This window comes from Gallus gallus, chromosome 3 (genome assembly GCF_016699485.2).
Source record: "Gallus gallus isolate bGalGal1 chromosome 3, bGalGal1.mat.broiler.GRCg7b, whole genome shotgun sequence".
Lineage (NCBI taxonomy): Eukaryota > Metazoa > Chordata > Aves > Galliformes > Phasianidae > Gallus > Gallus gallus.
Genome location: NC_052534.1, coordinates 33,326,707 through 33,350,457, shown reverse-complemented (window position 1 = coordinate 33,350,457; position 23,751 = coordinate 33,326,707). Strand labels below are relative to the sequence as shown.

Below are 23,751 nucleotides of genomic sequence, written 5' to 3'. Positions count from 1 at the left end.
TTACGAGCGCGGGGGTCAGATGAGGGGAGGCCGCGCCGGGGCTGGGTGGGGGGGGAGGGGTGGGGGGCGAGCGGTGCCGCGGGGAGCCACGCCCCCAGACCCAGTCCAGGCCACGCGAGGGGCTGGCAGCGGCTGCCGCCGTTGGGGGCGCGCGTCCCTCGGCGTCCCGGCCCCGGGGCCCCGACGTGCGCCCGGCGGCGGCGCGCTCCCGTTCCTCGGGGTGCCCCGTGCCGGGAGCGGCGCGCCGGCCGTCGGTGGCTCCTGCTCTCCGTGACGGTCAGTTGGTCGCGCTGCCGCTTTGTTCTGCGCTTAGCGAGGACGCGCCGGGCTCCGCGCTGCTCCCGCCGAGGGTGCCGTGGAGTCTCTGTCAGTATTCTGCAGACGGCCTTTACGGCTCCTCCATCAGGGACGTCAGATCCCAAGGGCAGCGGTTGCAGGCTGACGGAGCGGAGTTCTGCGGGGGGCCTCAGGCCGAAGCTCCGTGTTCTGAGGCAGCGCGGTTTCCCAGCCGCTCCCGTCCGTGCGTGCACAGCTTTGCCACTGTGGCACGCAGCACAGGCTGGGGGAGCGCTGTGTAGAAGCCTCTAATTCTCGGCTTAGTCCTTCCCCACCCCTTTAATGGTGAATGGGCCGCTGCTATGGAGACGCCAAGCTTAGCTCAAAATGGCTAATAAGGCGAATTGGAAAGAGAAGCGTGGCCAGTGCGATCGGGGGAAGGGAAGAGGCCCTTTTTGCCTGTGCCGTATGAGATGCAGCCAGGAGAGAGGGAAGGGCGGCAGCCACCCACGTACAGAGGTACGCTGATGTGCTGTGAGGTGGAGAACGTATGGGTCAGCTCAGGAGATGTATTCTCCTTCTCCCCTCAGTGCCATTTTATTCTTTGAGAAATCTCGCAGCCAAAGCTATAGATGCAGGCAAAACGCACAACTTGTTTTCTTTTTGAACAGCAGAACAAAGGAAACACGGGGATAAAGGCACTGCTCGAGGTGCATCCTGAGGATCAAAAAGGCCGGCGCTGCGGCTGAGCGCTTCAGGTCATTTCAGTGAGTGAGGAGCCTCCTCTGCTCCCCCAGCAGCGGCCTCACCATGAGGGGCTGTAATACCCAGGCTCTGCACTGCAAAGAGTGTTGGTAAGGGGTTGTCATGAGGAGATGGGCACTGACCATCCCAGCATGCCTTATGTCTTCAAGGAGCCATTACTGCTCTATCCCTTGGGTATGCAGTTGTTATCTTAAAAACAGAGGAAGGTTGACATGGACTGTAACTGCTGGCTGGACTAGGAGTATTATCCCACCTAAAAATATCTTGGCAGCTAGATTTTTTGTTTTTATCAGTGGGAATTGTATGGCATGTCTTTTACACAAACTTCAGTGCTGGGAATACTTCCTGAACTGACTATCAATAACGTAAACCAAATGCATCAGAGGATAAAATAAGGGGGGAAACCCATCAGGGTTAAAAATCAGAGGTGTGATTATATGCTTACAAAAAAGTTTATGCTGGTGTATAGGTAAAGCATTCAATGCACTGTTGTCACACAGTCCAGCAGAGGAATTATAGGTTAATTGTACTTTTTTTTTTTAATTATCTACTATTTGTTTCTACGATTTAGAGGAAGAGCTTTCATCTCCCTAAGCACAAAGCAAGTAAAATATAAGAACTTCCAAGTGGCAGCCTAGACTATTTAATGAATAAAAACATTGCTATAAGATTACCATTTATTTGAGGTATCAGTGCCACGTAACCCTGTGTCTTGATTATTTCTAGACATGCAAGCACACCCACATGTGGTCCTGAGTGACACCATTCATGTGACCACAGCAAGCAAGTTATTTGCTTTTCCAATACAATAGGTCATAGGCCATTTATCACAGCTCTAGCTTTTTCTCTGCCCTATTCTTAAAGTCATATTTGAATTCTAGAATTTTCATAAGCAGATTAACTTCTCACACCATTCTGAGTTTATCAGCATGCTAGGTTTTGTAAGGTTTTCTTGTTTGCTTTTATTGCCTTTCTGTATGTATCGTTTCTGATTTCTTTCCTTTTTCCTCTTCAGCTTGCCTTTATAAATTTCTTCAGTATTTCTCATCTTTGTTGTTGAATTCCCCTTGGGATGAATCCCTTTTTTCCTTGTGCTTCCTTTTTTAAACCTCCTTTGCTTTTTGCATTAACAGTTATTTCTTTGAATATACATTAGGTATAGATAAAAATTAAGCCCTGTGTGGCACAAACATATTATCAATGTAGATGCAAAGAACGACTGTAGCTCAGTGTTAACAGGTCATAGAAGACAAAGGCTTTTTCTAATACCTAGATTGTGGCAGGAGCCTATCTGCTGGTGAATCTCTGTCCTTTGTTACCACGTAGCACTACAAATCTGAAGCCCAGTAAAAGTGGAGGACATCCTCCTCAATTTCTACCTTTTCCTGACAAAGCTTGTCATCTACAGTACTATAGGAGAAATTTCCACTGGCAAGGGTGACACTAAGGTTGGTTTTTTTTTCGTCATTCCTCATCTCAGGTAGTCATAAGCAGTAGTCAGTGATTTGTGGGTTCTTCTTAATGAACTTTTAATCACCGCCTCCTGATTACGAATAGTTTTTTTTATGTAAGCGCTGGTAGAGGCAGAAATAAAAGCAGGCAGCTCCTCGATTAAACAGGAGAAGGCGGTGCTGAGGTTCCTGGTGCTCAGCACACAGAGGAATGGAAATGCTCTAGCCATGGGCTGAGGAAATGGACTCACTGAGTGCTGTTGGAGCAGGAGCAAGGTTGAGAGCTTCTCCGGCTTTGTTTGCAATTTTTCTGAGCATCATTTGTACAGGGAGAGGTAACAGGAACACTTACCTGTTCAGATCAATTTCAGTCATGTTTTCTCTGATGTGCAGGGCTGACACAATGCATAGACAGATCCCTCAAGTCAGCATTCCCTTAAGCACAGAACCTCGCTGCACATATATTTCTGTTGGCAGTTTCGTCCCTACCTGGAAGCACGAAGGCAGATTGTGGCAAGAATTGACTTGCTGCTTGGTGTGTACTCAGCAGCAGGGTTTTCCTGAAGTACATCCTATGTCTTGCTTGGGTGACACAGGTCTTAGCTGGCCCAGTTTTCTAGCTCTTTTGCTTCCCTGTCTTTTGCTCTTGCTGTCCTCTTACATGTACTTTATTTTGCGTTCTTCCCTATCTTGCTTGCCACATTGTCCATTTCCATTCAAGTTCCCTTCTCAGGAACTTGTTCACCACCATCAGTATTCCTTTCCCTGTACAAACTGTCATTCCCAGCTGTCATTCATCACTGAGGAACCTGTTGTTCCTAGCAGTCCTTCCTTCTAGTATCAAAAGTAGTAAAAGCAGCCCCCCCCCCCCCCAAGCTTCGTGTTTCTTAAGAGAAATGTTACCACTTCCTCTGTAAGGTAATAGCATCTCAGATCATTTAAGACAATGATATATTTTAGTCTGGTTACTGAATGGTAACTTTTGTATATTGGATCTGAAATGGTCATCTTGGAAATGGTGATGTACTATTAACTAAGAATTGTTTTATTTTCTGCCTAATTTTACTGCCCTTTCGAGGGTATATTAATTCAGTTACCCAGGGGACTGTAAAGAAAGTGAAAAATAGCTGCTCAAGAGATATTGCTTTCAGCTATTTAGCAGTGTTACTAAAGTTACTGCTTTCATTTATTTCAGCAAGCTTTTATTTTAATCACTTGCAATGCCTTACATCTATTCTCCATTTTATTAATTAGTTCCTATTTTTATAAAAATAACATCACTGGTATTTAGTTTGTATTTCAAACTTAAATACATTTCATCTTGAAGCCTTCGAAACTGGTGTTTTTTGGGGGGAAAAAATCATACTCCTTTCTTTCTGAATTAAAATGGGACACGTGTCATACCTCTTCATATAATTGTTTTTCTTTCTTTGTAGCTGGGAAGAGTTTAAACAGGTAAATGCTTTAAAAATTTATCATTACTTCCTTAGCTTTGAAAACTGGAATAGTCAGAGGTGAGCTGAGAATAGTAACTCGCTACCTTCTTGCTGTTACAGGATGTTTCCCATGTGGGTAGTCCTACTTGCTGGAGATTGGTTCACAAGTAAATGAATATGGTTGCACTTGCTTGTTGACGTACCATACCTTTCTATGAGTCAGTAAAATACCTTAAGAGCTCCTACATTCACCACTGCTGGTAATATTTCACCTTATTTTCTTGGAGGAAGCTTCCCCATGGAGCAACTGTAGTAAATATATTAATACTATTCTACTGTGAGCACGGCCTTTTCATTCTCTTGATCTCGTCTCATTGGGAAAACAGCAGCAGGTGACACCATGTACCAAACAGTGGTGGTGACAGGTGAGTAGCTGGCATGCTGCTGGAGGAATAGCTCACCTGAAAGCTTGTACTGATGCTTTGAGACTTTAGGGTGATCCAGGAGCTGTTTTCAAGCTTTTTTGCAGCTACCTGAAGAAGTCCAGTGTAGTCTAGCTGTCTAGTCCCTGTACACATTGTCAGTAACCTAATAAGCATGTTCTCCAGTAGAAGTATTCAGATTTTCATGTTTTTGATGGTATTTTTAAATGTTCTTTTATTCTCTTAATTCTGTCTTTCTCTTCACATTCTTCTGCCACACCTTTACAATATTATACACTGAGTCCTGTAGCCTTCACCTCTTCTAAGGGGATTACAGGAAAAATAAACAAGAAAGGGTCAGGAAAAGATGTTAAGAATAGGAAACAAAGAGATGTTAGTAAAGCTAAGGGAGTTGGGGGGGAGGAAAAAAGTGCAAGGTTTAGTATTTCACTGAGTTAGATCAGAATTATGCTTGACGGAGAAAAAATGCACCAGCCAGGATTAGCAGAACAGAGAATTGAATTACTGAACTGTTAAGTCCCTTTAAACTTTCTGTCAGCTAAATGTAGTACACCAGCCACAAGAGATCAATGACAAATGCTTAACAGCACACCACTGTATAATAAAAGCATCTGAAGCGTTGGACATTGTCTGCAGGTAAACCTAATTATGTTTTAAACTGAAAACTTCCCAGTGTTCTGAAATAAGTTCTCTACTTAATCAGTCCATCCTCAAAATAAATTCCAACTACTCCTAATTTACACAGTGTTTAGATACCTTGCACAGGAAAAGTGCAAAACAAAATCAAATTAAGTTGCAGACGTTACGACCGCTGTGATTCCCATAATAAACTGTATTCCTTTGTTTCTTGCATACAGGTGACGTACCCCCAGTGAATTATTCATCCAGTAGTGCAGTTTCAGTATTTTATTCTGAAAGCCTCTGACTAGCTAGTTTAAAACAAGCGAACAGATAAAATGTAAAGTGTTCTTTATTAAATAACTTCAAAGGTAAAGCATATTGTGCGACTAAGAGAGACAATACTATGGTTCCAAAGGATTTTTACAACAGAAAACAAATTGCAACAAATAAGCATTTCAGTCTAGCAGCCAAATTGTCCTCATTACAATGGAGTTAATTTCGGTCCTCAAATTGTGACTTGTTTTTTAAAAGATATGCTGCTAGAAATTCAATGGGATTTGGCGGTCTGTAGGAAGAAAAACAAGCAAATCAAAAGCGATTATTTGTTGTCATATGAAACTGGGTAGGTGAAGAACTAATTGCCTGCTCTGAACAGCAGCATAACTCCTCAAACACTTGGAGGCACTGCCTTAGGGACAACCAACTATCCAGGTGAACTCAGTAAGTTTCCAGTTTACATCTGGTCAGTAAGTTTTAATAAGGACTCCTAGTCACCATTAGTTCCATGTTATTACATTGCTAGAACAGTCACATACCTAGAATTAGGCTATACACTATTTGTGCTCACAGTATCCGTACCTCATTGTAAGTTGCATGCATTTATCGATTTCTTTAATTCATACTGCATCAAATACCAGTTTAGCAGTCCTTGCTTCTTTTTCTTCACATGATTCTTGTGTCATTTGTGCATTGCAAGTGCTTGCATGGTTTCTGGCAACTACTATTTCTTTTTAAATGAAACAACAAACATTTCCATTCAAAAAGTGCTTTAACTTTGAGGCCATGAAACGTTTGCATACTGGCCATGCTTTGTAGAATTATTTTTTTTATTCTCACTAGGCTGGATTCTGTCTCAAAACAAATGATGAGCTTACTTATACCAGCCTGGGTTAGACCAAAGGTCATAGTGGTGAGCCAATATCACTATGAAGAGTGAAAAGAATGCTGGGTGGATTCCTCTAAGAACACTGACCAGTTGTCCCTTTAGCCCACATAAAGCACTGATGTCCTCAACCCCAACTAAAAAGTTACACAACTTAATTATGTGACCTATGAAGAATCACCTCCTTCTTTTTCCAATTATGAATTTTCTACCTGCTAGCTTAACTTCATTATTGTGTCAGAAGAGATGGAAAATGCAATCCATTCCAATCTATCATCTTCTTGCTATTCACGATTAATCACATTCCTAATATACTTTCTCTCAGACAGGCTGCAGTACTATCTATTCAGTCACACTCTGCACAGATGGCATTCCATACTTATGACCCCCTTTCACTCCTTTCTCTACCTTTTCATATTGTACGAGAATACAGGGGAATTGGAATTACACAAAACATGCAAAATACAGGAGCGTTAAAGGTTCCAATGGTGACATTGTGTTTGTACCCCTTCAATTTCTAAATCCTAGCATTCCAAATCTGTATTATTCAGAAGATATTTTTTGTAAGGTCAGCTTATGAAGTTCCTGCGCTATTATTTACAAACCAATCAACACAAAAAACAAACCAACCAACCAACCAAGCTATTCTGTAAAGCCCAGTATCATTAACAAACTGGTACTCGCTTTTTCAGACTGTTACAAACCATCCTTTCCATGATTATAGTGTTGAGCTTTGTTCACCACGGAAATTCATCGTTTACTTCCACTCTATGCCTTGCATCGTCCAACCAGTTCCTCACGTATAAAAACTTTTCCTTTTGTCCCACAGCAACTTAACTCTGTTTAACAGCCCTTAGTGACAGACTGCCAGAAGCTTTTTGGAGATTTAAACTGACTCTGTCATCTGCATTCCTGTTTACATGCGTTTGTTGACTCCTTCAATTAACACCATGAGACTTAAAATTTAAGTTGTGCTGATTCTTCCCCAAATGACATTCAGTCTGCAGCAGAATTCCCACCAATGGCAACTGAATATCAGCGTGCTGCCTTGGGGGCAGGGTGTACCTTCCTACATGCTTTTTTGCCTTGCTATCAGCCTGTATAATTCAGTTCAAATTGACAATTCCTTCTGAGGTTAAGGCACTGCTGATGGTTGTTCTGGCTACGGGTACAGCGAGGTCATTCAACCATACCAGCTTCTGATAATGTTATTTCAGCAAAACTGAGGAATGGTTTATATGCAGTGTGACTCACCAATAGTTGAGATAGAAATTCATTTGGACAAGGTGAACTACTTTGTTATTGTTAGAGAACATGCTTCTGTGTTGCCTGATAAGAGATTTGAGGCACCTTGACAGAACAGCATTTACTCCAAAGGATGAACTATCCTTTGTTGTATAACTGTGTTAACCCTGCAGGGTCAGCCTCATCCATTAGAAAGTGTTTTAAATTTCTTAGGAAGAGCTATGTCAGGCCTGATTTGCATTTGTTTCTTCTGAATGGCAAGCGGAACTCTATAATCCTACACTATAGAAATTTTGTTCAAAATTAGAACAACTTCTTCCCTTGTTTTTATAAGGTAAACTATATGATAAAATTAATGAAAAATACTCTTTTCCCTACAAAAACTTTGCAGTAGCAAACCTCATTGTGAGCCAAGAAATTAATTAAATAACTTTCACCACGCCATATGCAGCTAAGTGAGGAACGCGTCCTGCTACAATCACGGTATTTTATGAACTTGTTATAATGACTTTCTTACATCTGTCAAGCTAACACCACCATATCTGGTGTGTGAGATCAAAAAATGTGACATACTACCCAAGTTTGAGACCTACTTTCTTCCTAAGGAAAGAAGGAACATTTCAGTATCTTACCTCTCTTTTGCAAGAACAGCAAGTCCCTGTAGCAAGATAGGTACAACAGTCTGATCCAAGTAGGCACGTGTGGGTAATGACTGAAGATCCACCTTCTGCTTCGATGTTTTCTCTGCATTTAACTTCTCATTTTCCACTATCCTCTGAAGGAAAAGTGTATGAGTATTGGTAATAGCAGTCAGATCTACTTTGAAGTGTGTGGGCAAATAAACTGCCTGTTTCTCTGTAAGCTCACTGAAAATAACTTCTGCACATCTTTTGAGAAAATTTAAGTGTGCGTTTTTCCTTGGACAAGCTTAAACCAGAGGAGGCTCTGTTCTGAGAAAACAGTTTTAGGAAGGTGTAACTTTAACATGAGCAGTTCCAGCTGAATGGTTCCTGCATGCCTGCACTTCCAACACAAAAGGGACTCTGCGAATGCCAAGCACTTTCACACCATAGTAAAGCATAGGATACTTCAGGAAGAGATACACAAAATGGTTCCAGGTGCCTGAAACATCTTGAAACTATTAACTCCAGTTAAAGAAAGAACACACTACTGCTGCCAGCCTAGAAAACACATTCAACGCCATCTACAGAGATCTTCAACCCACGTGCTGTGACGGCAGTGCAAATGGAGGTGTGCAGGCAGTTTTCAGGAGCTCGGTCACTAAGGATGTTTGAGAAGTTTCTGCAAAGTCCTGTCATACAGTTTCAGCTTATAGTGGAGGGAGATGAAAGCTCCCAAACAGCAGTACACAAACATCACAGACTTAATGTTCTAACCCACGCTGCTACCTGCAGCAGAGGCAGACTGGACTCCGTCTGCTCTATCAGCATAAGTAATTACAGCTAGCTTAGATTACTGTGATCCCATGTTCCCACGTACAAGGATATTAAAAAAAATCCCTCCCTTTGATACTTTTACAGAAACGCCACTGACTCCTATTCTCCTCCCTGTAATGAAAGCCCGTAATGAAAGCCTTTTAGCAGCACGGTCTGCTATCGGCACAGCCATCACAGGATCCTTCTCAAAGGAATCTCATCAAAACGTTCATTACTTCCTTCAGCAGCACTCTGTTCCCCAGAAGCAACACAAGACCACGCACTAACAGCTGACAGCGCAAGGCAATCTGCTGGTGCAGACCCCACCTCACTTTCCTGGGAAGGCTGCCTATTAAGCTCAGACCCAACGTTTAACCTCAGGCCTGCGACCCCTGCTACATTTTAAAGCAATAAAGTCCGCGTTACCTCCACGTTTTCAGTGAGCCCATATTCAGAATGGGGATTTTCTGGAACCTGGAAAAGGAACGCATTTTCAGGTCAGCAACGCACAAACATTTTATTACACGCGTTTCACGACGCACAGAAAACGCTCCTTGCCGTACCTGTGGCTGTCCCTCCATGACCTGTTCTGCCTCCATGGCTTCCAAGGTGGGATTTGCTGGATATACGGGAATCTTGGAGAGCAACAACACAAACCGGTCAGTAGGCTGAGATCGAGCGTTTCCTTTCCTTTCCCTTCCCTCTTCCGCTCGCGTGTCCGCTTCACAGTCCCCGTACCCTGGGACCCCCCCGCCCCGTCCTGCTGCACCGCACCGCTCTCACCCGCGGAGGTTCCGCTGCACGCTGCTTCGCGACGGGACGGCAGAGCGGCGGGCACGGAGAGCCTACCCCGTAGCAACCGCAGCCGCCGGCGCAGGTGTCGTAAACTGTTTGGACGTAAGTGAAACAGTCGCCCTGCAGCCGCCGTGCCCTGACAATCTGCGCCTGCGCAGAGCGAAGCCCCGCCCACTTCGGCCTCCGTGAGGAGGGAGGCGGGAGAACGGCGGCAGTTCTAGCGCCCACCGCGGTGACGTCACTTGGGGCGGAGCTTATCCTGCCTCAGCCCTGCTGTTGGCGGGCGGTCGGGTGGCGGGGTGCTTCGGCCGCCCGCTGCGAGGTGGGGTGGGTTGGGCAGCCTGGTTGCTGGGGGGTGCTTGCTGTTAGGGCGAGCAGCTCTGACTGTCGCATTAGTTTTTGCTATAGTATCAGCGAGAAAAGGTTTCCTGTATCTTCTATGCAGTGGCATTTGGTGTTGAGGTAGTTGCACCATTCTAATTCCTTTGACTGCAGCGACTTAACCTGCCGCAGTTCCTGAACCTTCTGCCGAAGCACCGTGTTTTGGCTCCTGTATTTTGAGTCCCCAATCTGCAGGCTGAGCTCTGCTTTTTCACAGATAAGTCCCGTCAGGCAGACGAGCTGCTGTCGCTGTTGCCCACTCCTCAATGCAGGTCTCACCTATTCACTGGCCCTTCTCTGGTGCTCCTCAGGGCTTTTGCTGAGACAGATCATCTTGGCCAGCCAGCAGAAAGCCATCCGTTGCTATCACTTGGGTTGGCTTCATTTGCTTGTCTGAGGCTTTTATTTACAAAAAATACACATAAAACTATTATTGATGACCTGGATGAGGGCACTGAGTGCACCCTTGGTAAGTTTGCAGATGACACCAAGCTGGCTGGAAGTGTCGATCTGCCTGAGGGTAGCGAGGCCCTACAGAGGGATCTGGATAGGCTGGATAGCTGGGCTGAAGCCAATGGGATGGGATTCACCAAGACCAAATGCCGGGTCCTGCACTTTGGCCACAATAACCCCAGGCAACGCTACAGGCTTGGGGCAGAGTGGCTGGAAGACTGTGTAAAAGAAATGGACCTGGGGGTGTTGATTGACACTAGACTGAACATGAGCCAGCAGTGTGCCCAGGTGGCCAAGAAGGCCAATGGCATCCCGGCTTGTATCAGAAATAGTGTGGCCAGCAGGAATAGGGAAGTAATTGTCCCTCTGTACTCGGCACTGGTGATGCTGCACCTCAAGTACTGTGTCCAGTTTTGGGCCCCTCACTGTAAGAAAGACACTGAGGCCCTGGAGCGTGTCCAGAGAAGGGCAATGAAGCTGGTGAGGGGTCTGGAGCACAGGCCTTATGAGGAGCAGCTGAAGGAGCTGGGATTGTTCAGTCTAGAGAGGAGGAGGCTCAGGGGAGACCTTATTGCTCTCTATAACTACCTGAAGGGAGGTTGTAGTGAGCTGGGGGTCAGCCTCTTCTCTCGTGTGACTAGTGATATGACTGGAGGGAATGGCTTCAAGCTGTACCAGGGAAGGTTCAGGCTGGACGTTAGGAAATACTACTTCTCTGAAAGGGTGGTCAGACACTGGAATGGGCTGCCCAGAGAGGTGGTGGAGTCACCGAGCCTGGTGGTGTTCAAAAAGTGTTTGGATGTTGTGTTGAGGGACATGGTTTAGCGAGAACCATTGGTGAAGGGTGAATGGTTGGACTGGATGATCCTGTGGGTCTTTTCCAACCTTAGCAATTCTATGATTCTATGATTTTATGAATATTAGAGCCAGCTTTCAATAGGCAGGGAGGCAATTAAACTGACTCACAGATGACTGAAATATTTAATAGTCGTAATAACGAACAGAGTTTTTAGGTTCTCACTAGAAGTATTATCACGTGCCTACAATTTCTGACGTGTCTACTTCTCAAACTGTGGTTTGGCTAAAAAAATTATTCCCCTACCAGGTGCATTGCTTAGTGGTGTGTAATTCTACATTACCATGACGAAGTCAGATGCCTTACAGAGTTTACATTCTCAGTGTTTTTAATAATAGTAGCTGAAGAGGCTGAGTCATCAGGATTGTTGGACACTCACTGTCTGCACACTCTTCCTCTTGCCATTCAAGAACCGCTCAGTTTGTTAATAATTCATTCAGCTACCAGCTCTCCTATTATTTTGCACAGGAATGGGGTGATGCTGTACATAACAGATGGACAACAGAGACAGTACTTGGGTAGTCTGTCACACGATTATTATACTTGACATTGTTGTATACTACAAAATACTAATGCTGCTTGAAGTTTCTGGAAGCTTGTTGGTATTCCAAAATCCGGTAATTTTTTAGGTAATTCAGCTTGTTAATGTATGGTTCAATTAATAATTTCAGTTTAACAATGCTGATAGGTATACTAGCTCCATCTAATAATCATTCCAGGTCACAAGTATCTATTTTTTAATATGTTATATACATTCATTCTGTAGTTCAGACATTAATAAAATTAATACTCTTTATTAAAATACAATCACTCATTTATTTAAATAATAATAAAAAAGCAATACACATTACCAGGGGCAAACTTCTTTACTAAAAATACCTGTATGTGGCATAAACAAACAACGAATAAATGACTTCATTCATTTTTCATGCATTTCTATTCTGCGGGGACAGCGTAGATTACTGCATACAGTGCTGTTGTGTTGTAGACAGATCGTCTGTCGTGATGCAGAATCACTGCCTCTCAGTGCTGTATCTGTGTAAGGTGTGGTGGGGACAGGATTGGAGCACAGAGGAAAGGATGTGCGATGGCACTGCTTGTGGCAGGAGCAGCTGTTTGAGCAGGACGTGGCAATGTATGGCTGCCTGCCCTGCGTGCCAGACTGGATGTGCCAAAGCACTTGGAGGACTTGAGGTAACAAAGGCACGAAGCAGCTGGGGGATCTGTCTCAGTGGGAAAGGCCCATAAACATTGCTGCTGTTAAATAATTGATAACGGTGACTGGGCTAGCAGGGCATTCATCCTTGCAACGAGAGTAGAAGGCGTTGAGGTTTATTGACCGCGTCCGGCTCCGTTAGTCCTCTCCGGGACTACATTTCCCAGCGTGCATCGCGGCCGGCCTACGTCTCCCGCGGGACCGCACGCAGCGCCGCGCCGAGAGCGTTGTGCCCGCCCCGTGCTCGCCCAGCGCCGCCCTTCGCGAGCTGTAGGCGCCCCGCGGCGCCGACCCCACCTCCTATTGTCGCTGCGGCCGCTGCGCCGCAACAATAGCGGCGCTGGGAGCGCTACCCCTCCCCGCTGTCAGCGCTCCTCCCCCGGGGCCGAGCGAAAGGGGCGTCGCCGCCGCCGCCGCCATGGCCGGTTGTTGTCAGTCGCTGGCAGCGGGTTATGGCGACGGCGGTGAATGAATTCTCCGGGAGGCAGAGGGAAGAAGAAGGGCTCAGCCGGCTCCAGCTCCGCGCCCCCCGCCGCCGGGGCCTCCCCCTCCGCGCCGTCCGGGCCGGCTCCCCCCGCGCCGCCGGCGGGGGCGGCAGCGGCGGCAGCGGCGTCCCCGCACAAGCGGAACCTGTACTACTTCTCCTACCCGCTGTTCGCCGCCTTCGCCCTGCTCCGCTTCGTCGCCTTCCAGCTCGGGCTGCTGGTCGCCTGGCTCTGCGAACGCCTCTCCCGCGGCGCGCTCATGGCCGCCAAGAGCAGCAGGGCCGGCGACGCGCCCGAGCCCGGCGGGGCGGCCGAGCGGGTGCGGGCGTGCCACAAGCGGGCCTTCGAGTGCATCTCCATGGCGCTGCGCATCGACGAGGACGAGAGAGGTAGGGGCGGCGGCAGAGCCCGCGGCCGCTGTGCGTCCCGATCGGCGCGGGGCTGCGGGTCGGGGGCGGCCCTGCGGAAAGGCGGCCCCGTAACTTTAGTTACGGCCTTCGGTTCGTAGCTCTGGGGGTGCGGGTGGCTCCAGGTTTAACCCGGCCGCCTGCGGCAGCAATGTGGGTGCAGCCCTCGAAGTACAGCTGAGGAGCGGTGGGCGCGTTGGAGTGAGTCTTCAAGAAACAAATGCCGTAAGCGGCCCATTCGGAGTCAATGGGAAAAGGCTAATGCATGGGCAGCTGCTGTTCTGCTTTTATTTCTACGTTTGACAGGCAAAAAACACTCCTCACAGTGTGACCGGTGTAGATGGGCTTCAGGGAGATAAATGCAGGGGTGAGGGTGCTGCACCTGTCTTTTGTGCTTGTTTTTGTCCAGAAGGGTAAAACAACCCAACCAAACCCCAGTTCTACTCGTGTTTTTGATTCAACTTTGTGAATAACAGGATCACAGTATTGTTTGGGTTGGGCAGGGATCTCAAAGCCCACCCAGTTCCACCCCCTGCCGTGGCAGGGCTGCCCCCCACCGGCTCAGCTGCCCCGGGCCCCATTTAACTCAGCCTTGTGTGCCTCCAGCGATGGGGCACCAACAGCTTCTCTGGGTAGCAGTGCCAGAGCGGGGCCTCACCGCTCTGAGTAAAGATTTTCCCTTTGACACCTAACCTAAATTACCCCTCTTTTCATTTCAAGCTGTTCTCCCTTGTCCTACCCCTATCTACCCATGTTGATTTTCCTCCTGCTTAATAAGCTCCTCTCAGTGCTGGAAGGTCACCTTCCATCAGGTCTCCGCTGAGCCTTCACTTCTCCAGGCTGGATGTTTGGCCTAAATACAACAGCACAACTGTCAGCACCCAGAGACAACCCTGTGGGTTGTGCATGTTCTGAAATCCTCAGGGAGCATCAGCAGATCTTGCACTACTCTTTTGGTTGGGCTGTCAGTGCAGCGTCCTAAAGAAGCAGTAACACTGAATCCCTTTGCTATAGGCCTCTGCTGGAAGTGGCCTGCTGAGCACATCATCTGAGCTCTGCTGCTCGGAGGGTTTGGGAGTGGCAACAGTAAGCTCTGGGGGGAGGAAAGCACTGTGTGTGCATTGAGGTCAGCTCCGAACAGATGTAGGGAGCTCAGTGCTGTGGTAGTGCTGATGGCAGCTCTGCAGTGGCCAAGGCTGAATTGCTGATAAAAGGCACAGCTATGGAACAGGTGGCTTGGTGGTTGGGAGGGGGACCCTGCCGATCTTGATTTGTCATTGCCTTGTTTTATAAGTATTCTTAGAGTTGTCATATTTGAGTTAGTTGTGCAAGATGTATGTGTAGTAAGAAAGCAGTCTTTGTATCTAATAAAGCAGTCACAAGTGCATTAGCTATGTCACTGAGAAGGAGCTCGGTTTGCTTTAATTCACAGATTGACTGTCTGCTCATCTGTTTTGCTTGTACCACTGTTGTATGTGTGTACCTTCTAACTTGTTTGTTATTTGAATAGCTTTTTGTAACTTTCAGTGGAAACAGTGTGTTAGGTGTAGTACGTGAAATGGTTGGAATTTCTGGGTTAGTTACCGTCGTGTCAGTTATGTGGAGTTCATGCTGCTCTGGAAGCTCAGTAATTATGGTATCACTTCTGATAGCTTTTATGCTTGTATATTATTGGGAAATTAATGTTTTGGTATTTTCAAACGCCAGCTTAGTGCCCTGTATTTCTCTGGGCAGCCCCCCCACAAAGAACAGTGCGGTGGCTACCAGCCAGCGGAGAGGGGTGGGAAGAGAGCAGGAGGAGTAGAAGTGAGAACTTGTAGGCGGACAGTACGAGGAGTGAGGGGGAGGAGCAGGGGAACACATGGCAAGAAGGCACTCCATTAGTACCTCCCCACAAGCAGACCTATGCCCAGCCAGGTTCTGAGCTATGAAAGCCAGCCCCCCCCACACACATACACTTGCCCTCTTCTTCCTCTACCTAAGTTTTTATTTCTGGGCGTGATGTTACGTGGTATGTGGTATTTCTTTGGCTAGTTTGAGTCAGTTGTCCTGTTCTGTATGCACTCCAGCCTTCTCGCTGGGGGTGTGGGGTGAGCAGAAGAAATCTTTGAGGCTGTGCAAGTGTTGCTCGGTGACAGTCAAAACGGATGTCTTATCAACACTTCAGTCACAGATGAAAACACAGCAGCACAGGCTGCTCTAAGAACACTGTCTCCATCCCTGTACAGTGAATTAGTGACTTCTGAGGAGTGTGGCTTTTTTCATGCCTTAGCCCCTGGGAATGTGTAAGTGGTTCTGTGTGGGTGTAGTGCTGCCCTTGCAAGCAGCTGGGTTGGTGCTCTGCCTTCAGAACTTCCTTCTGTTAGAAGGTGGAGGTGGGATTTAGTGATGTGCTCAGCCCTTCTGGGACTGCTCTTCAAAGGAGCAAAGTGACTCAAGTTCCAACAAGGGTGGCTGGAATCGCTTCACATTTCTTTTCTAATGGCTTTAAGCAGCTTTAAATTTGCACTGCGGTTGACACCATTTCTGTAGGTGAGAAGGAGAACCATAAAGAAAAAAGGCTGCAGGAGAGATGGTAGCCACACAGCTTTCATTATTTCACTTTAATAGCTTTTCTTAACAGTCAGGGTGTGTGAGTCTGGTGGAAAAAGGGCAGAAATGAAATGATTCCCAAGGTGTGCAATGCACACAGCTGTAGAAAGGCGCTGCTGCTATATTCTGTGTTGGTAAGAAGGGTGAAGTATGGAGTTAGCGGCACAGGAAAACCTGCCAAAAGTTAATAAAAGGGCTTTTATTTGGACAGGGAGAAGGAATCATATTAAGGTTTTTCTCTAGAAATGTACTGAAATATTTTCCTGGCACTGAAATTCTGTAGAAAATACATCTGGGCCTGAAGTTATAGAAAGGTTTGAATAAAGAAGCAACACAATCACTGCTAACTGGCATTTATGAATACTTTTGTTCTCTCTTCTGAAACCAAGGTAATAATATCTGAAAACTTTGTTTTAGGTATTTTTTGTTCTTCTAGCAGTTGGAGCTTCTTAGTGTTCGTCAGCACATTAAGTATGATAACTTAAGCCTGTATTCCTTGCTGGAAAGGTATGCTTGGTTATGGCACTGCTAACTTGAAAAAGCACTTGTCAGTATGCAGCGAGATAACTTTTGACTACAGGATATCTATAGGAAGGGAGGAATTATGTAGATCTGAGTTTCTTTCAATAGATCATTTGTTTTCATGGTGCTGGATGATACAGGTGTAGGCATGGTGGTGGCTGTATTTGCTGTGATTTCTGTTTAGGACGCTGTTGGTACACTTGTTCTTTTCAAGGCTATGTGTATTTTACTTCATGTGCAAGTTGGCATACGTTTGCAATGCAGCAGTTTAATGATAGAGGGAAAAAATAAATATACTCAGGGCAAATGAACTGCTGTGTACAAAACTGAACCAGAAGAAGTGTCTGATATCATGTGGGTAATACCTCAGACTCATCACTTTTCTTCTTGAATTTCAATACCTCTAGTGTTACTTTGGCATTAGGTATCCCTGGAAGATTAACATGCGTGTCTTGATTTGATGTTTCAGAAGGGAAAAAACCCGCATTTCACCATTTGTGTTGTAAATATGTGTAGGTTTTTCTTCCCCAACCCCCCCCTCCAAGGGGAGCAGTCTATTTGAGCTAGGTGAGGTATTTTTTAAAACAGGTGAAAGTGATTTGAGGCTGATGTAATACCTGTTGTTAATAGAGAAGCTCATTTGGAATTAAGTAGATACAAAGCTGACAATATCCCTTTCAGTATTTCCTAGAATTCTATCTAAATAAATCTTCCTCCATTTTACTCGTTTTACGCAGTATTATATGGAAGCATTCCTGAACTTTAATCCATTACATGAAATAATGGGCTTACTTCCTTTTTAAGCAGGACAAAAGGAACAAGCTGTTGAATGGTATAAGAAAGGAATTGAAGAGCTGGAAAGAGGAATAGCTGTCTTAGTTGTTGGTCAAGGTAAGCCAGTTTTGAGTATTGTGAAAAAGATTTGTTTTATTGATCAATACTGATTTATGGCTTCCTCAAAATGAGATATAATTGCTAAATGTGGTAGGTGCTAGGAATGGTTTACTGTTTCTCATTCTTGTTTAAGCTGTGGGTGAGCACTGGTCCGTTTCTCTGTTCTGCCTCAATGTTCTGGTTTTTAATGGAGCTCTTGCTCCAGATATTACAGAATCATCAGTTTGTTTAAAAAAAAACAAGTGGTGAGTAAAATACTCAATTTCTTAATATTTTGGCATTTCCTTTATGTGTTTTGATTTGGTTTGCCAAAGCTGGCAATCATGAATTAGTTCATGTTCTCACTTATTCTGAATTTTATGATCTCTTCAGTATAAACAAGAAAGAAACAGTAAAAGCCCCACTGATTTGGGTTAGTGTAAAACTGCATTTCTAGATAGCTTTTGCCAAAATATCTGAGCACTTCCAACAAAGGACTTAAGCTGTGTATACGGAAACGTTTTGAGCTGTAGAGTAGGAGCCTGTATGTAACACACAGAAATACTTGTAGTGAAGGGTTTACTGAGGATCTCTGTCCTCAAAATAATTTGAAAACAAACAAAACAACCTGTGGGGCTGCTTTAGCAGACTGCTGCTTTGTTCCTCAGGTGTGTTCAGAAATGTTTGTGAACAGTATATGCTGATGTTTTACCTGTGCAACATCACTGTTGGCATTTGATACGGCCTAAATTGTGTAGCTAAAAAAAGTTCAGCTTGAACAGATGTTATTTTAAAGAAGTAGTAATATAAATATCTGTAACTCTGGGTATTTTGAAGTGTAAAGGGACACAGTCACCTGAATTTAAACCTCTTCATACTATCATAGTGGTTATTCTGAATTGTACTTGCCTCTCAGTCACTTCTCAAGCTTCTTAAAAACCTTCTTTATTTGATTGTTTTTCAGACAAATGTAGTGGAAAGGAGTGTATATTAGGTCAGCGTGTGATAGAAGAGATGTCCACTGCTCTCTATGATCAGTATTGTGAAACATTGTAGCAACAAACTTTAAAATCTTGATTAAATAGGAAACTTCATTAGTTATGTGATGACATTTCTTAGTGGAGGGGGTAGCTAAGGAGTGAGAGGAAGAAGAAGGGTAGCTGGATGTCAGAGTTTTAGCAGTTTAAAAAGTTAATTTGCCAAGTCTTAACATTGACTTTTCTTTGTAAGGTGATCAGTGTGAACGGGCTCGGCGTCTGCAGTCTAAAATGATGACCAATTTGGCAATGGCCAAGGATCGCTTGCAGCTTTTAGGTACCAATTAAAACTAATGACTTTAGAAAGTTTCTCATTATTTGCACAACTTGATGTAATCCATTTTTCTAAAATATGTCTTTGTGACATCTATAGTGAAGGAGTCATTGTCTGTAGGATCTCCAAACTAAGTCATATTTTTCAATGCTGTTGAGTTTTGAAATTTCCTGCCTTAAGAATAGGTGTAAAAGTTACTGAGCAGTCTTCATAGCTTAGCATTCTGAACTTGTGAACTGAGGAAATGTTGTCAATGTTGGAGTTGGTTTAGGACTTACCTCCTGTAAGTGCAACTTTTTCCTGAAATTTTGCTGTTACATAAAATATTCTGATTATTGGTTTGTACTATAGTAATAATTCTTTAGTATTATGAAGACCATAAGCTTGTGAAATACTAATTCTTATAATCTTTATCTAGTAGTGTTCTATTTTAAGTCTAGTAGGTAAGATAACTTCTTTTTGGAAGGATAATATTGCATAATTTTAGCTCTATTAAAATTGAGTGGTTTATATAAGCTGTTAATGGTCAGAGTGAACCGAGGGTTGGAGATGGCATCTTACTGTGCATGATATAAAGACAAAATTCATCCCCTCAACCTACATATCCACAGCTTTTTGTAGTGTATCCTCCAACCTGAGAATTTTGGAAATGTGTTTAGTCAATAAAGTGGAAATAAGAATATTTAGTGTACTTTCAGGGAGAACTAACAAGTGTACTTGAGTTTAACTTGCATGTCTGTAGCTTTCATCTTCACTGTGGTGTTTCCAGTTCTATTAACTCCCTCTCCTAGGAGCATGTAGAGCAGCTAGGAAAACTCATGTTCTTCTGCTTATACTTTCTGATTCTGTCGTAAATGGTGACTGGCAAGGCTGTTACGGCAGCCACAAGAAAGTGAATCTTTTTTGTTCCCCTTCTACTCTGGGTGTCTTCTAGCCCTTTTCCTGAAAATATAGAGGGAACATGTAGTCAAGGTTCCTGCTGCTTTGCTTTGCTGTAGGTTTTTATCTGTAGAACCTTTGTATGTCCAGGGAAGTGGCTGTGTTATTTTGTTGGGTTTTTCTTGTACTCAGGTGAGGTCAAGCTGGTATCTTCATCTTTTCTACCATAATGTGTGATCATGTGATATTTGGATTCTTCAGAGTGCAGGTTAAAAGGTAAATGGGTAGAGTAGTGATTACTACTCTGTCAAATATGTTATTTTGAGATTATCACAAGCTTAGTACTTAGCTCAACTTAGTGAAAACTGAACAAGAACCTAAATCTGCTTCTGACAATGTACGTGAGAGCAAAGCTTAAGAAGGAGCAAGTGAAGTCATTTGCCCTCTGTGAAGGAAAAGATGTTGTTTTGAGAGATTTTTCCAGCTGAGTTGCATCCTACAAGCTTCATCATTATGGATCTATTTGTGGAATATTTGTTATAACATCTAACCTGCTTTCAAGTATTTTAAAGCTTTTTTTTAATTACATGTCATTTTACATGGACTTGGTGGAAATTTAAGGTAATATAGAGTTGAATTGCATGTGTGATTCTAAATGTAGCTCATTACTTTTAGTAACGGATATCTGGAAGTTTTCCATAAGCTTGTAGATGCTTTTGCAGCTGAACTAAACCTGAGGCTGCTGAAGCTGTTAGGATTCAGTGAGGTGATTTGGCCATGAATCGAACTCTGAAGATGAAGGAGTAAACTTTTTTTCTCTTGCCCTTGGGAGTTTTCTCTATTTCTTAATGTTCTTAATATTGCATTAGATAGCAAGATAAAACAGTCTTAAAGTAGATAAAAATGTCAAATATTTTGTTCTGTTTGACAGACAAAGATGCAAATGCAGATCACTGAACTGAAATATTATTCAGTCAATCTAAGTGACATCAATAATATATCTTCATTTTCACTTTCTACATACGGGTTTCAACTGTCACTTAGAAGCACTCAGTGTTTGTCTTTCAAAGTGTGTTGGGTCATCAGTGAAAGGTGAAGGTGGTGGTATTGGTCTTTTAACGTTTGACCAAGAGGATGTAGCTACTTACCTGTTTTGATCTGTTGCATCTGGAGTGTGAAATACTATATTGAATTCTGTTTAAAGCTTTATTGTGACACAGCTTGGAAGCTGAAGTTACTCCAGGCGTGCTTTGGAGAACCTCCGGGTGACTCAGTCACATAGCCAACAGAACTCGCTGTTGCCACTGGAGTGCCAATCAGGGGGCTTTCAAATTTGACCACTTGGTGTTGGTGGATGCCCCCTTTTTTATAGGGATTTGGTGCTCTGTGGTTTAGGGGATGTTAGCTGTACAGCTGCTAAGGTGAGCGGATAAATCCTGCTCTGATAACCTTCATAGACCTGATCTCTCCTGGATGGCTGATCACTCAAGTTAGAATCGCTGTATTTGATACATTTAAGAGTCACAGGCGGTTATTTGTTTTCTACAACCAATACATAAAACTTGTCATTTTCTGTTGCTAAAAATGGATAACTGCAATGTCTGGCCCAGCGCAAGTCAATTCTAATGCTGGAAGTGTTTAGTAAGAATACGTATTCTCCCATTTGGGGGAGTTTTTCTATTTGGGGACAGGTTGTCTGCATGAGTGCATTCTGTGTACTACGTGTGGAGTAAGTTATTTTGGTTGAAAGATACATATGGCACATAATTCAGATACTTTTCATCAGTCTCCTATCTGGTAATAATTCTGGCCAGATGTGGACATGAGCATTAATGGACACCTTTTGTGACAGCCCCGCTTTCTTGGAGGTGGTGGTGCTTTTGCTTTGGGGCTGTGTTATGTGATAACTGATTTCTAGTAAAAGAAAACATTACTTGGAGCATTACATGGTTAAAAGGACAGCTGCAGAGGTGTTTATTTGGTAGCTTTATGCTGATGTTGTATCATTAAGGAGAAATAATGAGTGAGATTCTATAAACTATTGTTAGCCTTCCCCATTTCTAGGAAGAAAACATGAAAATGAATAGTGATAGAGTCCTCTGATATGTTTGCATTATGTAATTTTATGTGCCATGTTCAAATTGCATGCTAATATGTGACATGCTGGGAGGAATTGTGTGAATTGAAGGTGGACAGCAGTTGGGTTGCTTGGTGGTTGTTGCAGTTCTGGAGTTCCTGAAGACATGGAACTGTTCTGGAAGTGCAGCAATTGATAAGTATGGTAAAACCTCAGTCTGAAACTGTAGTATTGAAGCAAATAGCGCATCCTGAATTCCTGCCCAAGCCAGGTGGTTTTATACTTAACTCACCAGAGGTGTTTTTTGTGTGTGTTTTGTGAAGCTGAGAAATGTTATCCAAAACTTAACTGATTATCTATTATCTTACCATGTCTTTGAATAGAAAATTTTGGGAAACAAAATTAGTATGTACTTTCCACTTGGGCTGTGTCATTGGGAAGGGAGTAGAGTATTCTGCCTTCTCCTTCAGTTGTGCTGTGCCCACTGTGTTTACAGTCAGTCGTACTCAGGGAACTTATCTGAGAAATGAAGTTTCAAAGCGTGTGCTGTTTGCAGCTGTTCTTGTGCAGCCTGCATTCTTAGTTTTAGTCTACTTGACTCTTCAATGCTTTCAGCTTGCAACTAAATAACCTGTGGCTGCATATACTAATCTGAACTTAATATTTTCATGCTTTCCTATGATTACTAACTTTTCACTCTAAACTGCATCTCATTCTGTTTGGATATTATTCTGTGGCTATTAACACTTTACATCTTCACACTCAATAGTTTTAAAGATACTTCTTGGGGAAGCTAAGGTGTAAGTGACTGTGAGCAGGCAAAAGAAGAAAAGGAGTAGAAAAATACCTAGAATAGATGAAGTGAAATTAAGGAAGTGGTTTTGCTTATTGATTATATGATCTGCAAGCTCTGGATGGTGATTCTCCTTCTATCCAGCATGAGTGTTTTCAGTAGAATTCGGCTTCTTTTGTGTTAAGTTCCTCTGTGTTGCCAGAGGACCTCTCTCCTCTGCTTGGCTGCCTGTTTTCCTACAGCTTCTTTGTGACGGTGTGTGCCTTGCAGCCCCACTCATGGTTGTCTGCTTTTACAAAAAGGGGCAGAGTTAGGTGCAAAATAAAGGTGGGAGAGCTTGTAAAGGGGCTGCAATGTAAGGGCAGTGGTAAAAGCAGTATTGGTGAGCTGCACTGAATTAATGATCCTAAGACATAACTCTTGGTTTGTGTAGGCTGTAGCCTTATACCTCTTGGATTTGTGCTTTGGCTAGTTTATCGTGACTGGGAGTTCTTTTCTTTCTCCTTAATCTTTAATCTTATAAATCTTGTATTTGGATGTTTCTGAAGTTAATACTCTTAGAGAACACAGCTTGCATGACAATTTTATTGACTTACTTTTAGGGCAATGATAATTCTAAATAGAAACCTTGAAAGACATCTTAATGATATCTATGCGGCGTTTTCCTTGAAACAGTGAAGTTTTTGTAAAATGTGGGTGAATGTTACTGATTCAGCAAAACGTTTAATATGCAGAAGATTGAAGACTCCTCGCAGTTGGTCAAAAGGAAGGCCTTGGGGAGGACTTGCAGAAATGGGTTATCAGCACAAATCTTAGTAGATGAAATTAAATTAATCCTGACCACCGCTTTTGGCAAGTAACTGCAATCACTAAACTGGAAAGATTGCTTTAATGAACTCAGCCAGAAGTGGCTAGTTTTTAAGCAGTTTTCAGTCATGTATGCGCTGACAGCATTTTCTTACTAGCCTGCTAACTGTGTAGATTAGATAGAAATACTCCTTTTATTTTTAACCCGATATTGAATATAACAAAGCCAAAGTTGACGTTTGTGTGCTCAACATACATGAGTTTTCTTGGTTCATTTTTGTTTTTTTTGTTTGTTTGTTTGTTTTGTCCTTTTTTCTCCCTCTCCCTCTTCCTATTGTGTAGAGAAGCTGCAGGCAGATTTGCAAATTTCCAAGCCGCAAATGGAGGTCTATAATGACAGTACTAACCTGGCATGCCGCAATGGACATCTCCAGTCAGGTGGGTTTGGCTTTACCAGCACCTAACCATT

General features: G+C 43.8%; 2 protein-coding genes and 1 long non-coding RNA gene across 8 annotated transcripts in view; 2 read left to right on the top strand and 1 right to left on the bottom strand.

Moving 5' to 3' along the window:
• The first annotated feature begins 193 nt into the window (after positions 1 to 193).
• LOC121110226 lies at positions 194 to 5,483 on the top strand. The gene is made up of 2 exons (XR_005858344.2): positions 194 to 3,947; positions 4,049 to 5,483. It is a non-coding gene; the product is annotated as an uncharacterized LOC121110226 (long non-coding RNA).
• Positions 5,262 to 9,807, bottom strand: DPY30 (dpy-30, histone methyltransferase complex regulatory subunit). Its single transcript, NM_001198907.2, has 5 exons — positions 9,619 to 9,807; positions 9,399 to 9,470; positions 9,262 to 9,309; positions 8,032 to 8,174; positions 5,262 to 5,557 (listed from the first exon to the last, which is right to left on the bottom strand). The coding sequence occupies exons 2-5, from the start codon at positions 9,432 to 9,434 to the stop codon at positions 5,485 to 5,487; spliced, it is 300 nt and encodes a 99-aa protein (NP_001185836.1). The 5' UTR covers positions 9,435 to 9,470; positions 9,619 to 9,807; the 3' UTR covers positions 5,262 to 5,484.
• Positions 9,808 to 12,782: 2,975 nt separating this feature from the next.
• SPAST (spastin) overlaps positions 12,783 to 23,751 on the top strand; it is a 37,160-nt gene continuing 26,191 nt past the window's right edge. The window contains exons 1-4 of one of the 6 annotated variants that reach the window (XM_015283728.4): positions 12,783 to 13,410; positions 17,350 to 17,433; positions 18,646 to 18,729; positions 23,625 to 23,720. In XM_015283728.4, coding sequence (XP_015139214.1) covers positions 13,005 to 13,410; positions 17,350 to 17,433; positions 18,646 to 18,729; positions 23,625 to 23,720 — 670 coding nt within the window. In that variant the 5' untranslated portion in view covers positions 12,783 to 13,004. Of the gene's footprint in view, positions 13,411 to 17,346; positions 17,434 to 18,645; positions 18,730 to 23,624; positions 23,721 to 23,751 lie in introns of all 6 variants that reach the window. The other 5 variants (NM_001031061.2, XM_025148701.3, XM_015283729.4 and 2 more) reach the window with 5 other exon arrangements.